Below are 15,913 nucleotides of genomic sequence, written 5' to 3'. Positions count from 1 at the left end.
CTGCCACCATCTTTTTCTCACAAAGTGTGATGTTTATTGCACACATGAACCATGACAAAACAAAACTAATTGGCAGTACCAAACATAGATTTTTTTTTTTTGGCACCTATAGCACATTGCGCATCACCACAAGCCTGTCAACATAGAGGCTTCAATGAATACAGAAAATAAAGTACATACTGGCCATTTAAGTACAGTAGGCTACGTGTGTGTGTGTGTGTGTGTGTCGTGAGCAACAGAGAGATGGAGGAGAGCGGGGAAAGGAAATGCAGCTGAACGAATACACTGCGTGTTTTAAATAGCGTTAAAAAAAATAATAACGAAACACAATATGTGGCGGCCGGTGTTGATTGTATGGCGCACCGCCACAAATTAGTCTGTGTGGGAAACACTGTGGTAAGTCCCTTTGGGGTGGATTTTGGGCTGTTTCACTTTGTAAACCTATTACATGCACAAAACATAGTGCATGTAATAGACAACATAGTAAAGCCACTCACTCATAGTCAAAATATATGAAGGCTTTGTCATCTTCTAGTCTGGTGTGTTTAATATGTTAATAGTCATTTCTTTCTAAATGATCTGTTAAAGTTATGTAGTCATTGTTTTCTATAAACCTTTTGTTTGACTAGTTTATTACTGAACCCAGTCATCACGCTCCACCCACCACCACAAGTACATTCTCCACCTTTGACCAGGCCATTTAAATATGTCGGACTTCAACAGATTTTCAAGGTAAAAAAAAAAACCCTGTAATTACCAAATAATGTTAACGCTGCTGAGAGGGTTTCTGGACAGTATTTGTCATTGTCTTGGTGTAAATAGATTTCCACTAATAAATAGACATGCATTTGCATAAAGCACGCATATTTGTCCGCTCTCATGTTGATAAGACTAATCAAAAACTTGGCAAATATCTCTTTAAGGTACATTTTGAAAAGATAAAAAATGTTTAACGATTACGTGTGCGTACTTAACGATTAAGTACGAAGTAAGCAATCATGCGGTTACATATTTAAGTCGATTGACAGCCCTAAATTATACCCGCCCACATGTTATATTGAAGTCATCTGTTGAAATTATTCTTCTAAATTTCATAATGCTCCCATTTGTTCATTTGTTTCAGCAGCTGCTAACTGCTGAGGTTTGGACACTGTGATGGAAAATCCTGGTAAGAAAACCTTTTGTTATACTTTTTTCTATTCCATTTTGCTGGATAAATGTCAGAAATCATCAAAATCCAAACTCCCAAACTTTTATCTCATGTTGCCTTTACATAAAAGGTATGAAAGATATTGGCTGTAGTGAGACTGGTCTTATCTAAACCATAGTATCATGATGGCAGAAAGTGGAGAGTCATCAAACAAAGTATTGGGTTATGAAGCTGTCGAATAAGGGGCTGGCCCTGTGACGCATTGTGCTGTTGACACTGCAGCTATCTGATTGGCCCTCACCCAGAGGACACACCTGCAGGTTAGCAGAGCTGCCGCTTTCTGTCACTGTCACTCGTGGCCTTGTGTCTATTTCACCACTGTCCTCGATCATTGACAGACCTCCACATACTACGTAGACGCTAGTGTAGCCCAGAGAGGATCTCTGTTCCTAGGCTCAACTGTTGTAGTGTATTTGCGACATCTGTGGGAAAATACCTGGGATGGCTGTTCAATCTGAATATAGTTGTGAGTACAGTAAACCTGCTTTGTGTCTGTTGTTATATGTTAAATGTTGAAGATTTATATTTCAGTTCCTTCAAACTAATAGTGTTCTTTTTTCTTTTTTTTTTACCAACAATGTGGCCTTTGTTGAAATAAGAGTTATAACATGGTTGAGACTGTATTGAAAGCAAATGATCATGTATTGTTTTTGTTCATTGAAATGCCAAGACAGGACATGGCTCCATTATCATTTAAAAGGCAACTGAGCCGTGACAGGAACAGATTGAGGGAAGCATCATCTACTCATCTCTTCCTGGCCTTGTGGCCAAGCGGTAAACATGAACTTGACTTCCTCCTTGGCCTTTTTTTTTTAAGTAATGTGTTTTGGACAAGAAGACATGGCTATTGGGCATCTAGCAGGCTTTACATGTCTTTATATTTTGAAGGGCAGAGCCATCTAGCGTGTTGGCCTGCGTTACGTATGATAGTGTTTGTGTGAGTCATGTTTTTGTTGAGCCGGGCTTAATGTTCTCATGTTAAAAGTGGATTGTTTACAATCCTGAAGTGTTTGTCTCCATCTGCTGCTGCTGTTTGGAACGAGTGAGAAGGATGTCAGTGCCATGACAAGTCAAACATGTGAAGATGTCATAGGTGGTTATACCTCTCGGTTTACCAATGATTTCCTGGATTATTGTCGTAATTACCATCCTTTTACCAAAAGCCTATCTTGCCTTCCACACATTCCTGTGTCAAGAGTTGTGCTCTCATGCTGTAGCTTTAATTGGGCAGCAGAGGGAGCAACAGTGATGGAGCATATTATGAAGGCGGTCCTGTATAGCTCACTGTATCATTGTTTACCAAACTTCTTCCTATTTGGACAGTTGTTTTTTTGTTTTTTTAAATAAAACGTTTTGTTTCGATTACATCCTAATTCACTAACAGTATACATTTTGTCAAGACTACACTTTATGGAAAGATACTAATGCTATCTTCCTGCCCCCCCTTATCAGTGGAGAATAAATGCCATAAACAGGTTATTACACTGCGCTGTCTTGTCCTCTTGAAAAGACTTGAATCACTTTCTATAAACCAAGTTCTGTCTGATTAGCAGTAGGATTTTCCTACTTCCCACTGCCATCGCTAACATGCAAGAAGGACCTCCTCTAACTCCCACACACTGATTACATATAAGCTAATCACAGTGCTCTGATAGAAATGCTCAGACACAGACTGTCTGGCTGCCCTGTTTCTGTGCATGGGGGATGTACTGTATGAGATTAAGGCCTCTAGACAAGTTTTGGCCTTGTCTCTGCTCAGGTGTTATGTGCTTGACACTTTACTTCTTTGCTTTTCCAGTATAACAAAAAGCTTGAGAGAGATACAATATGTAAAAGTAAAGAGCAGATGTTTCCAGTAAAGATTTTCTGAGACACAATACAAATTTTAGAAAGTAGCTAAAACCAATGGCAGTTAAGTTGTAATAAACATCCGTACCCAAATAGTCAAAGAAATGTAAGTGTGGCTGTAAAACAAGAGTTGCTACTTTCTAATAAGTGTTATCAGTTCGCACATGCGTTTCATGGTTTAAAGGCAAACCCTGGAGAGTCATTGGACACCACCGCCGTGTCACTTCCTCTCCTCCGGCTTTGAGCTCCACCTTGGCCCGGCTCACCTTCCACTTCTCGAGTTACCTCACGCTGCAGAGCCCGCCCCTCGTCCTTTGGGGAGTACTGTTTTGTCAGTCTGTGAACTGGTGCTAGCGGGGGGGGGCCCACTGCATCGCAAATCCCTCAAGGCTTGATGGCAGGACTGGCCAAACCTCAAAGCTCGCCCGCTGTGAACTTTGCCCCTGAAAAATGTGCTCTGAGGAATGAAAGGCATCTGCTGGATTACCTTATTCACGTACTTTTTTTTTTTTTTATGAAGTCAGCGCTCCAAGAAGGGAGGGACATAGGAACTTAGCGAGTGAGTGCGTTTGTGTTTTAAAGAAGGAGGGAGGAAGGGAGGGAGAGACCAAATCACACAGGCTGAAGGGAGGGGGGAGTGTGAGACAAGAGAAACCAAACGACGCAAGTGAGCAGTCAAGACAGTCTTGAGTTACAAGAGCTCTAAGTCTGATTGGAGAAGAGCGAGGTGGCTTTAGGTTTTGCTCTCCTGCCTCGGGAGAGACAGGGCCCGGCAGGCCAGCGGGGACAGGAGCCGTAGCATGGGACACAGTGCTAGCAGTGAGACAGTGGCCCAGCAACCAGCCCAACACAACACGGGTGAGTCTGAGACCAGAGGCGTAGCACTAAATGGTTGCCGTGAACACGTTAACTGGTATTAGATGGGGAAATGACCTGGCCAGCATGTTTGCATTTTTGCAGAATGGAAAGCCAACAAGAGGATGCAGTTGTTAAAGCAGAGAGAAACTGGAAGGCGACAGGCACAGACAGGTATAGATGAATGCATGCAGATGGAATGTGTTGATTGTGAAATGTAGAAGCCACACAAACTTCTCTCTGTCTGCACTCAGCGCTCCATCTGCCTTTTGGAGGCTTTTCTAAAAAACAAGTGTTGAGGGTGCAAGGCACCAACTGGCACCAGCTCTCCCTATTTGGATCAGGTTTTTTTACTTGGCTTCTCAAGTCATATTGTGGACCACAGGTGTATCGTAAACTCCAAAGCCGGTTGAGTTAATAACTGTTCAAACGTTCAGAACCTGTTTTTGCTCAAGCTCTATTTGCGGCTCTACGATTCCTTTTTAAACATGCAGCTTGCAGATATTGGAATCCACCATCTACCACCACCTCCTGTCTGTCATTTTTCTTCTGCATAATATCACAACCTTTTAATCTTCTGACACTGAGCTGTTGAGCATGGCGTCACTAATTTGTTGGATCAATATTTGCTTTGTATTTTAAACTACTGTAGGGCTTCTGTTCAAACCCTTCTCAACACTCTTGCCTAAATGAAACCGGTAAGATGAGAACATCCTCTTCGTTAACATATTCGCACTCCATGCAAAATGTATTTTTGCCTTGGGTGTGTTCGCTTGTGTAGTTGGTGTCAAATGTATGTATGTCATGTAATTGGCATGAGTCATATGGGCAGCTTGACCCGAGGACTACAGGGTATTGGGTTAGTGCATGTTTTGTGTATTTCTTTTTTTTTTTATTCCTTTGAGTTTAAATGGCTGAACATTTACAGAAGGCAATGTTGTTACTTCAGTCTTAGGTTTTGTTATAACAAGCTTTCCTGTTTCAAGTCACTTTATAAATGCGTACCTGATGCCCAGCTTTTAGTGTTTGGTCTGAGCACTGTAGTGCTTTTCTACTGACTATCTCTCACCGTCTCTGTTAGGGATTGGTGCCTTTTAATTCTCTGCTAGTTCTATGAAAAGCAGCCGTCTCATATTGTCATGCTCTGCTGTACAAGGTCACCACGTCACACTGTTGCCGCCAAGCACTTCAGTGTTCTCCCACACCGCAACCCCACACCCTTACAGTTTAACATGTGTCATGTGTCAGAAATAGCTGTGAGGGCCAGTGCACTGCACACAGATCACTGACCTGTGTATGCCTGCATTTCATCATAGGCTTTCACACATGGCCTGCTTCACTTTATATTGTGGGTAGATACAAAATGATTTTATGGAGGAGTTTTTCATGTACAAACATTTGTTTTTTGAATTTCACTTAACCAGCACGTATAATATATATGTTACGCGTTTGTTTTATCTGTGACCAAACTGTGGGTCTATCAGTCCAACAAAAAAAAAACCCGGCAATATAGTATGTCTGTCTGAACAGTTTCAACTCATTAATATGCATGTGTGCCAGACCGACAGACTGCATCAGAAAAACATGATCACACTCACACATTACAGGTAATGAACAGGGATGATCCTTTGTAGGATCAATTGCAAAGTTTAACCATAATAATAGTGTGAAATACATTTTTATTGTCGCTGTTACTTGAAGTAGACTGATAAATCTCTATGCTGTTTGCCGTTAAAAGATACAGGCAACGCAATATTCTGTTTACGTTTACGGCGCATGTTAAAATCCGGTGCTAATATGGCACCGGTGCCTGAAGACTTGGTCACTACAAACTGTATTGGAAAAACAACCCAGACGTGACTAAAGGTTGCGTTTACTTAAAACTGGTAAACCTTGTGGTGCATTCAAAGTTATTGTAAAATACCCTTTTCTCATTTGTTTTTCACAATTTACTGGTGAAAGAAGTTAGTATTGTTAAGTTATTGTTATTACAGTATTAATATATCGTTTATATTCCCCCCTTTTTTGTGCTGATCCGAAAATTGATCCGGTCCCTGATTCAAAACCGTGATCTGTTCCGTGCCGTGAGTTTTGTGATCCGTTGTACCCCTAGCTATTTTACATGTTGTGCTCTGTAGTGATGCCACCATTGCTGCAGTGGTAGACTCGTACTGAACACGTTTACATTGACAGTGAAAGTATGAATTTTTGGGTTATCATGGTCAGCAGTTGTCCCCTCTGACAGATGAAGGCATTCTATGTGAATGTGTGTTATTTAGTCTCAGAATATTAGGTATGAAATCTGTCAGGGAGATACCGGCCTATATTATCTTATTTCAGATTGGTATTGATATATCGTTATCACATCTTATAAACTCCCAAATAGGTAGGTATCGGTGTCGGCCTCAAAAATTCAGCGTTGGTCGGGCTGTCGTGTCACAGGCTTAGAAAGAAAGTACCAATTTGGATGTGAACGTGCTGTGTAACCCATAGCTGGCATTGCTTGCTACTGTAGATAATAAATGAATGTGGATTTCTTGCTTTGTAATCAGATGCTATGCATCAATAACAACAATTGAAATCTGATGCATAGCAAATTGTAACAGCGGAATTTCTGCCAGGAAGTGTCCTGCCCAGCTTGCAAGAGCTCAGCTCCAACACCGGTCTTAAGCCGAGGACATGAATGAGATGGGACTAAACGTTGTTTATATCCACAACGTTTCACTTTCGGGATTGCTCCATTTCCGCCGGAAAGTCCGTTAACTTCCGCTTTCCTTGTGTTTTAATTTTTTAACTCCGGTGGATTTGTGAGGACTATGGTTAACTGCTCCTCAGATCTCTGCAGGGTAAAACCAGACGGCTAGCTAGACTATCTGTCCAACCTGAGTTTTCTGTTGCACGACTAAAACAACTTTTGAATGTACACACACACACCTAAAACTGAGCCTAACCCAAATATTTATCAATGAAAAGGGCTGTAGCCCACAAATGACTTGTATCAAGCTAAACTAAACTAGGCTTCCCCATTCTCTTGACAACATACTTACATACAGTCTTACTATTTATTTTGTTTAAGAACATAAGCATATTTTGGTGGTTAGGGGTGAGTTGTAACTCAGTGTTGATTCATATTTGGCAGATTAGTTTTGTCAGATATTGCAACAAGGAATAGGAAAAAGAAGCAGCTACAATCAGCTGGTTAGAAATATGAGCTGCAGGACAGAGGCTTACTGCAGTCTGGGTGAGCTCACTCTATCCTATCTGACATATGGGAGACTGCACATATTGTGTCTACAGCATGTGGTCCGATTGTGGTTGCCCACCGAACATTCAGCACATTTATCTTAACTGTATGGAAATGTACAGCTACTGAAAAAACTAAATTAAAAAAACTATTTCTGGAGATTATCACTGTCGGCTCGTATATTCCTGATGATAAAATTCTAGTAATTGATCAATGAACCATGTATTAATCATTAACGCCACCGTTCAATTTACAAAAAAAAGACGTCTTTCCGAAGGAATCTGATGTCCTGAGCTTTCCGTTCTGACTTATGATGCTGGCTACATTTATCTCTAGCCTTGAAAAACTCATCTGCAAGGTATCCACCTTTTTATTTCATCAGTGTAACATGTGTGTGACAAACCGGTAACATAAAACATCAGTCAGTGTTTGGTAAGACAGGTTACCCTCTCCTCTGTCAGATGCTGTTCAGCTGAAGTCCGTCAGTTATGGTGCTGCTGGAAAGAACCCAGATCTTTTCACCTTGTTTTTCATCGTTTCTCATGTCTTGCCTCTCACAACCCAATTTGCCTCCACTGTTTGTTGGTTGTCTCCAATAATTTCACCTGTTTTGTCCGTTTCTTACATCCTAATAACTACAACTTACACTTTGTCTGACTTTGATCACTGTAGTAATGTAAGAATAATGAACTGACTGACGACTGGTTGGATTCTTTAATTATGTTGTGTCAAGTGCAGATAGTTGATATTTAATTTTTTCATTATATTGTTTGGATTTTAAAAGAAGTAATTTAGTTACACCTTAGTATTAACAGCTTACCGTTCCACTGCAACCGAATCACGAGGGCAGTCAGTAATGATAGTGCAGCAGAGTCTGTGTCCTGTCACTCCTTCTTGGCAGATGTACCAAAGAAGGGGCTGTACGGTGAAAAGCTCCTTCAGTCTTTTTCAAATGAGGAATTAAAAGAGAAATTTATTTGACCTGCCAAACACATACTGACCTTTTTATACAGTATGTGTGTAAGTTACATTTTTATTTTTCCCGCTATTTTTAATTTTTTTTAAAAAATTTTTATTGTCCTCCTAAATGTCGTGTCATGTCGCTATGACTATGTGCTTATGGAAGTCACCGACTGCATATATATATATATATATATATATATATATATATATATATATATATATATAAAAAAGTAAATCGTCATGCCACTCCTATTGCACACATTCCTTTTTCATTATAACTGAAAGTGAGGCTCTCCTTCGGGCATGCTACCTTCACACTGTCAAATGATGCTCAATGTAACTGCTTAAATAAAAGAAATGAGCTCACCTGTCTTCATGTACATTAAAAGTTGAAAAAGTCCTCCTCCGTCCTGCCTGTACTTCAACCTTAGGCCTTCTGCGTGTCTCTCTGCCTGCTGCCATGCTGCACGGTGTTGTTCAGCTGCTGCCATGGGACTCATCACCTAAGAATTCTAATAGTGGTTTCACACCCAGTTGTTGCTGGGCCAACTTGAGTCATGGTTTTTGTCACAGCTGTGTGCTTATTTTATTTATTTATTTTACCTTGCACAGTGATTAGTCTGCTTTTGAAAAACAAATCTAAACTTTTGACATTGATGGGGAACCTGACAAATGCAGAGGATATTCTATGATCTATTCCTGTCAATATTATGTCAAAAATCATCATTCACACCACCCTGTAATTAATACCAGAAGAAGCCATGCACGTATTTCACTGTCTGGCTCTCACGTTACAGTTGAGACAGCTACGGCAGTAAGAGCGGAATATGGGCCAGCCTTGTTTTGAAATTTGGTCCTTTTTATTGTGACAGACTATTGAAGCAGCAGCTTAGAGCTGGAGCCCTGGCCTAAGTCTAGACAGGCATACCTGATCGAGAATCTAAACTTGTGACTCTTGCAGCCAGAAAAGATGGACTATTTTGTTTTTATTTTAGATTATTGTCTGTAGATTCCCAAAATTAGGCATGCACCTTTTTATATTGAAATTCTAATATATCAGGTTTATATTTGCCTGTATATTAGCCATGTCATGAAGTCATCATATCTGACTGATGTGTTGACTATAACGCTGTTTTTGTCCTATAATTCATGCATGTTCAATTAGTAGTCTAAGCCCTTAAAGGAATATGGTCATTTTGAATGTAGGCCTAATTTACTGTTTTGCCCTCATGACAACTAGTGTTCAAGACTTTATCACTCACCCTAGATTAGAAGATTCCTGAACTGTTTGCTATAGTCACAGGCCACAAGCAGTTGTCATCCGGATGTGGACATTTAGTGAGACTGAAGATTAAATTCCATTGTGCCCAGTTTGTAGTAGAGGCTTGCCAAGAATTCTCTGATAAGCCTAAATAATATCTGGATTTGTCAATTCAACTTAGCAGGGACCTATTAGTACAGTCACATGAGCACAATGAACTGTTCTGTTCTGCAAAAGTAAATGTGTGTGATCAGCAGTAAATGCTGAAGTGCTTTATTATTGAAATGTTGTTCAGCCACAGCTTTTGAAACGTGAAACTGACGTGCCATATATATTATATATATTATATATATATTATAGAGTGTGAATTGGTCTCTTTATGTTTTATATTGTTTTCATTGATTGCTTTGGCCTTTTGGGGACATAATAGACCAATACCACCTGGTAAAATAAGGCCTAAAATAAGTGAAATCCCTCTTTTAAAATATTTTCCATGAGTCAAACTGTAATTTGCCACTGTCATTTTCATACAGACGATGAGGTGGACCTGCAACACAGCACAACAGGTGGTGAAGAAGGGAACTCTGGTGGGGAACCAGCTCCAACCAAGGGCAAAGGCAAGTTCTCCAAAATGGGAAATATCTTCAAGCCCTGGAAATGGAGAAAGAAGAAGCCAAGTGAAAAGTTCACTGAAACATCAATAGGTATGCTGGGTACAAGGGTTAGGGTCTTATTTTCCCCTGTTGTGTGTGTGCTACTTCATGCTCATTTCCTTATACATGTTGTTTCTTTTTTCAGTCTTGGAAAGAAGGATTTCTGTCAGAAAAAGTCGCCAAGAGCTGATTGCCAGAGGGGTTTTAAAGGATTTACCAGAGAATGGTAGGTCAAGCTTTATTTGTTTTTGTTAAAGAATATTTTCTATTCTATGGATGAATTGGCTCCATTTCTGATGAGACTAACTGTCTTTCACTGTTTGTGTCTTTTACGGGACAGAGAGCAATGATGTTAACCACTCCAAAGCTCCACCGGTAAAAAATGGGCACCATGTGCCAATGGACGTGGACAGGAAAGGGTCTGAACCAGGGGTGCGAGTGTCTCGAGGGGAATCCGAAATCAAGGTGAATACCCTCAGGCTACCCCAAGTAGATGAACGTCGAAGCAGAGCGCCGTCGGATGCCTCCCGAAGTAACCGGGCACCTCTGGATGTGGACAATCACGCGCGGCTTTCTGTGGACGTAGACAGACGAAGCCGTCTGCCATCAGATGTTGATAAGAAAGCAGGATCGTTACCCCGAGGACCTCCGCAGGATGATAGATACCGCAGAGAGGAGAGGAGAGATGGCAAAGATGAGGACAGAGGAAGGAAGAACAGGGAAGACATAGAAAGAAGGGACTGGCGAGAGGAAAAGGAAAAAGAGGGGGGAGTCGATCGGAGAGAAAGGCGAGATGACCGAGAGAAGAGAGATGAAAGAACAGAGAGAGACAATAGGGAAAGAAGAGATCGCGAGGAGCGGGAAAGGAAGGATCGGGATGAGAGGGAGCGCAGAGATCGTGACGCGAAAGAACGCAGAGACCGCGACGAGAGAGAACACAAAGATCGCGACGAGAGGGAAAGTAGAGACAGGGATGAGAAGGAACGCAGGGAACGTGACGATAAGGAAAAGAGGGACGACAGGGACAAAGACAGGGATCGGCGGCTTGAGAGGGAAAAGAGAGAAAACAGAGATGACAGAAAAGATGAAGACAGGGAGAGGAAAAACGTGCGAGGTGAAAAAGACGATAGGGATAGGAGAGATGATCGAGACAGGCGAGAAGACAGAGAGAGGAGAGAGGAAAGGGACAAGAGGAACGAAAGAGAGCGGCGAGATGATCGGGAAAAGAGGGAGGAAAAGGACAGGAGAGAAAAGCCAGAGCCTCAGCGGTCTGTGGCTGACCCGCGGCCTATCGCCAGGCCCGCCTCGGAGATGGACTTGCGGCCTTCTCTACAGAAGAGCTCATCGGAGGACAACAAGAGGGTTCGCCCAGCCTCAGAGGCTGACAAGAGAACTACCCTGCCCAGATACAACCCAGCTGCAGAGTTCAGAGAACGCGCAGGTAAGCTCTCTCTCCTGTGAGAAGTTATATCTTGCTAACCTTGCCCGTGTTTTTTTTTTTTTTTAAACTTTCAACCTGCCAGTTGGTGACATTCAACGGCGCAGTGACAATTAGGAAACTACTATTAAGAAAGTTGAGTATTGTGTTTTTATCATTTCTCAGAACCCCTCAGTCGTAGTGTTACCAACGGAAGTCAAGAAAAATCAAGGAGTCACATTATCTTGGCACACTTTTTGAAAGTTGATTGTAACTGGATGAGGCACACAAACGTGACCCTCTTCTTATGCAGATAGTTATCTCTGCTGTTTTTGTTTTTATTAAGACTTTTATTAAGTCTAGCTCCTCTAAATATCTGTGTTTCTGTTGGTCTGGCTAGTCTGATAGTGTTTTTAAAATCAAGGCTAGAAACCATGTTAAAAATGCTTTTCAGAGGTCTAAAATGACTTTTAACAGAATAGAATTTGACCATATAGGACTACTTGGTTAGTAAAATGTAGGAAGTGCAGACCTTTAAACTAGGCTATAGCCCTATTCGCACGGGATTAGTATTACCTGGTGACCTCTAGTCATTTGTAATAATTACGGAGGTTGTCTGTAATTTGTCAAGTCAAAATTTCCCTGCAAATGACCTACCATATGTCACCGAACACCGAGGTCCTGTGCTAATATTCGTCCCATGCAAATCGACGTGTCTGTGATTTGGCGGTGTCATATATCATTTTTCAAGGCTTTTGTTTCCTGTGCGCCTTTTTTGTCCCTCTCGCGAAGACGGATATGGGATCGTGGCAACGCCACCTTTCGTGGCCAACCTAGTCTGGGCCACTGCCCGACCGGAGGCCTCCGTCCCCGAGTCAACACGCTCCCCGCGGCTTCGTCCGAGGGCTGACGGTGACGCTGTGTGGGTGCCGCCGTGGCGGGGATAGGGTTTGCTCCTCTGGTAACCTCTACCGGGCCTGGCCCAGAAAGATACGGAACCCCGACTCAAGTGCGGTGCGGCGGCCTCGCCCTGGCCTTCCTCTGCGCGCCGCCGGGTACCCAACTCTCGGGGTACAGATATGTCAGTAAATTTGAGTAAAAGCAGGCTTCGCTTATTCCGTGCGAATGCGCCACACGAAACTCAGACGTGTGAGGGGAGGGTAATTTCTAAATCACACGAAATCCCCAGATTATACTAATCCTGTGGGAATAGGGTTTATGTGCGTGGGCTCTGTAGCTAAAGCTGCCACCAGAGCTGATGGGCATCTCCAAAATGTTAATACATCTTGGTTACAGAGAAGTAGGACCGTGTTTCCAATGCTGGTGGAGATTGTTGATGGTGAAAACAACAAACAAGAGCAAAATAAGGAAAGGCTCTGTAATCTCTTTTTGTTTTACTTAACACAAATTTATATTTAGTGATCTAGCAAAGCCATTTTTAGAACAACGGTTCTCATGACAAGCCTGCTCTCTAAGTCCAATAAAAGAATGTAAACTTCATCAATTAACAAAATGAATGATAGCATAGCAATGGTCTTCTTTTCAGGAACTAGATGTGTGCTTAGGTTGGATAGCCATTTTGTTGTCTAGCAATGTTTTATATAACGGTTTCCCTCTTGTTTATGATCTTGTTTGTCTTATTTTACCATGAACTGTTAGAATAAGTGTTTTATGTGGTGTCGGCGCTACCCCATGCAGTATCTTGTAAAGTACACAAACATTGGTCACAATGTTTTGTCTTTTATCTCGTTTAAGTAGTTTATAAAGTGGTTGTATTGTTGTGGTTTTCATTTCTGCTTTCTTGCTGTTATTTTGGAGCACTGTGTCCTCTGGGCTGGTGCGAAATACCAGCAACAATGCATCGTCTCAAACTGTCAACAGCGTTATGACCTTGCAAGTTCATTTTTCCAAGAACACCGGTCCGTTCTTTGCATTCTTGGGAATGAGAAACGCCCAATGTTTAAGGGTATGTTCCTTGTTCTGTGCAACAACATATTTCAAACTTTATCTGAAGTGAGTATGAGACTTCAGCTGTTAGTTAATCACATTGTGGCTATCTTCCAATGGTAATGTCCTTCTAAACCAAAATTCCCTCTTTGGAATGTATTTTTTGCCAGAATGAGGACAGAGGATGCCGTCCCCCATTACATACATTGAAAGCATTTTAGGAAGGGATCTTTAAATGGCCTGTATAAACAGGAGGAATGATTACACCAACAAAAACGGTTTCAATGTTCACATATATATATATATACCATATGTATGGATTGTTTTAAGATAGGTTTAAATTTGTTCCAAGTCTATCCTTTAACAGTTACTTCAGTTATCTATCTATAAATTACAGGAACATCTGTCTGTCTGTCTGTCTGTCGTGTGTTATGCGCATGTCTCTCGACCCGTTAGTCCGATGGATTTCAAACTTGACCGGTGTCTTGCTACGGGCACGAGTAAATTTGACGTTGTTTGGATTAGAAATGCAGAAGATATCGTTAAATATAACTTCCTATACATTTAGCCCTTCAACGTCACAATGAACACTAAATGCTCTGATCACAAATAAGCTTTTGGGAATTCAGAATTCGGTAAAAGAAGCGCACACGCTCTATCCGCTGGCCACTCCCCCTCTCACTCTGCACACTGAGTGAGCACAGCGCAGGACCAGACACAGAGAGGGGGTGTTACCGCCTTTGACTCTTTTCCTGCTTCCAAAGTTAGCTACATGATTGCTGGATATACAAAACTTACTTTTCTTCACTTTCCTGGAGCACGGGCGGATAGCTGAAAGGAACATCGCGACTGTTGTGTGCAATAAGGTTGGCGACAAAAGGCGCTTCGCTTTTCCGTGTCTATTTTTTCGCTAAGAGGAAACTCAACAAAAAAGCCATTTGCCAACACTAAATATCAAACAGCAGCCAGACACTATATAGTATTCAGTTGCTGTGAGCTGTAGCCTACATTCACCACTTCTAACCGGAGGAAGAATATAAAGTAATCTCGGAGATTGTTCCTTCACAGCGCTGTGCAATGCGAGAAAATCTCAGAGCTGAACCGGGCTGACACAGCACTTTTCATCAGACTCACCCGGGTTAATTAAGTCTACTGCTAACTAATAACATTACCATCGCCAAAATATCCCTGTGAATCAAATCCCCTACTTCACCGTTAACTGTCAAGCCACTAAACCTGTGTGGAAATTAACACCTCTGCTGAAATGTTAAATTCGTTAACGATCATACGACACGAGACAACTTTCTCTCTCTCTCTCTCTCTCTCCCCCTCCCTCCCCCCCCTGCACACACACACGCACACACACACACAGTCCGGTTCTGGTGGTTGATTAACGCAGATCTGCAACGTTCTCTCTCAGGTAAATCAGCAAGTTAGTATACAGGGGAGTTGCATATGAAGTGGTTATGGGTCCTTCTGTAAGTAATTTTGGGGTACAATTTGGTTCTGGAGAATTCTACAAGCAGCAGTACCACAGGCCAAGCAATCGGCCCGTTTCAACGGGCACTGCACTAGTATAATAAATGTACAACCTGTCATAATAACGTACCAGTCAAACATTTGTTGTAGTGATGGCCAAGGCAATTTCACAATCTCAGAGTGAATCAGATCTGCATTCCTAACAGAACTGAACTACATGCGAAGGCTGTGTCACTATGGCAGTTGTATCAAGATGATAAGCAGAAACTTTGGGTCCGCTAGTACTACGTAGAGAAAAAGAGACATTGTTACGTGACTAATAGAAATGACAAGATATCAGTTAAGCGTAGGTTTGTGTCCAAAACTACTTGACTAGTGTGGCTGTTTTTTGGTCAAAATCTCCTCCTTTTGGCCAGTTTTCCGTGTACTTGTATGTATGAAATAGCCTCAGCCTGGAGGTTGAGAGGTGAATGTCTTTTATTGTACACTGCATTATTCATCAGTGTCATGTTTGTACTTTTTGTTGTGGCAGGTTGACGTGAGATAACATGCTAGCCATTTTCCTAGTAAGTCAGGCAGTCAAGGAATGTTTTGCTATGATGAAATACAAACACGTGTGGAAACCAAAGTCTCCTGATGGTGCTGTAAAGGCATTTTGGGTAAATGATTGAACAGTAATTCTGACAGGGGTTATGAAGCCAACCAGCTCAATCTGAAAGCCTCAACAAAGTGAAACGGTAACTATCAGGCTTTGATACGTGGATTTAGGCGAACATGAAAAGAGGGAAGAACAAATCATTAGGACCGCTCTGTGTGTCTTTGATCTTTCTCCATGTCTGCTGCATATGAACTTTTAATCGTCCTATTCATGTTACCTCTCATCCTCTAATAACTGTAGAACATTGATCAGAATTGCCCTCTGGGTAAGCTCTTAAACATCTGCTAATTTTACAAGGTTGACTAATAGGGTTGGCTACCGTTCATGTTTTAATCGGTACCAGTACCTGAAATATGGTTCCAGTACCCAACGGTACCT

At 41.7% G+C, this 15,913-nt stretch overlaps 1 protein-coding gene across 6 annotated transcripts in view; it reads left to right on the top strand.

Moving 5' to 3' along the window:
* phactr4a (phosphatase and actin regulator 4a) overlaps positions 1 to 15,913 on the top strand; it is a 37,371-nt gene that overhangs the window by 7,801 nt on the left and 13,657 nt on the right. Inside the window, exons 1-5 of one of the 6 annotated variants that reach the window (XM_078268594.1) lie at positions 3,672 to 3,916; positions 4,019 to 4,087; positions 9,915 to 10,085; positions 10,180 to 10,260; positions 10,375 to 11,475. In XM_078268594.1, coding sequence (XP_078124720.1) covers positions 3,859 to 3,916; positions 4,019 to 4,087; positions 9,915 to 10,085; positions 10,180 to 10,260; positions 10,375 to 11,475 — 1,480 coding nt within the window. In that variant the 5' untranslated portion in view covers positions 3,672 to 3,858. Of the gene's footprint in view, positions 1 to 1,123; positions 1,169 to 1,526; positions 1,677 to 1,880; positions 1,985 to 3,671; positions 3,917 to 4,018; positions 4,088 to 9,914; positions 10,086 to 10,179; positions 10,261 to 10,374; positions 11,476 to 15,913 lie in introns of those variants that run through there. The other 5 variants (XM_078268599.1, XM_078268598.1, XM_078268597.1 and 2 more) reach the window with 5 other exon arrangements.

This window comes from Sander vitreus, chromosome 14, assembly GCF_031162955.1.
Source record: "Sander vitreus isolate 19-12246 chromosome 14, sanVit1, whole genome shotgun sequence".
Classification (NCBI taxonomy): Eukaryota; Metazoa; Chordata; class Actinopteri; order Perciformes; family Percidae; genus Sander; species Sander vitreus.
The sequence above is the reverse complement of the archived record's forward strand: the minus strand, read 5'-3'. Positions and strand labels throughout refer to the sequence as shown.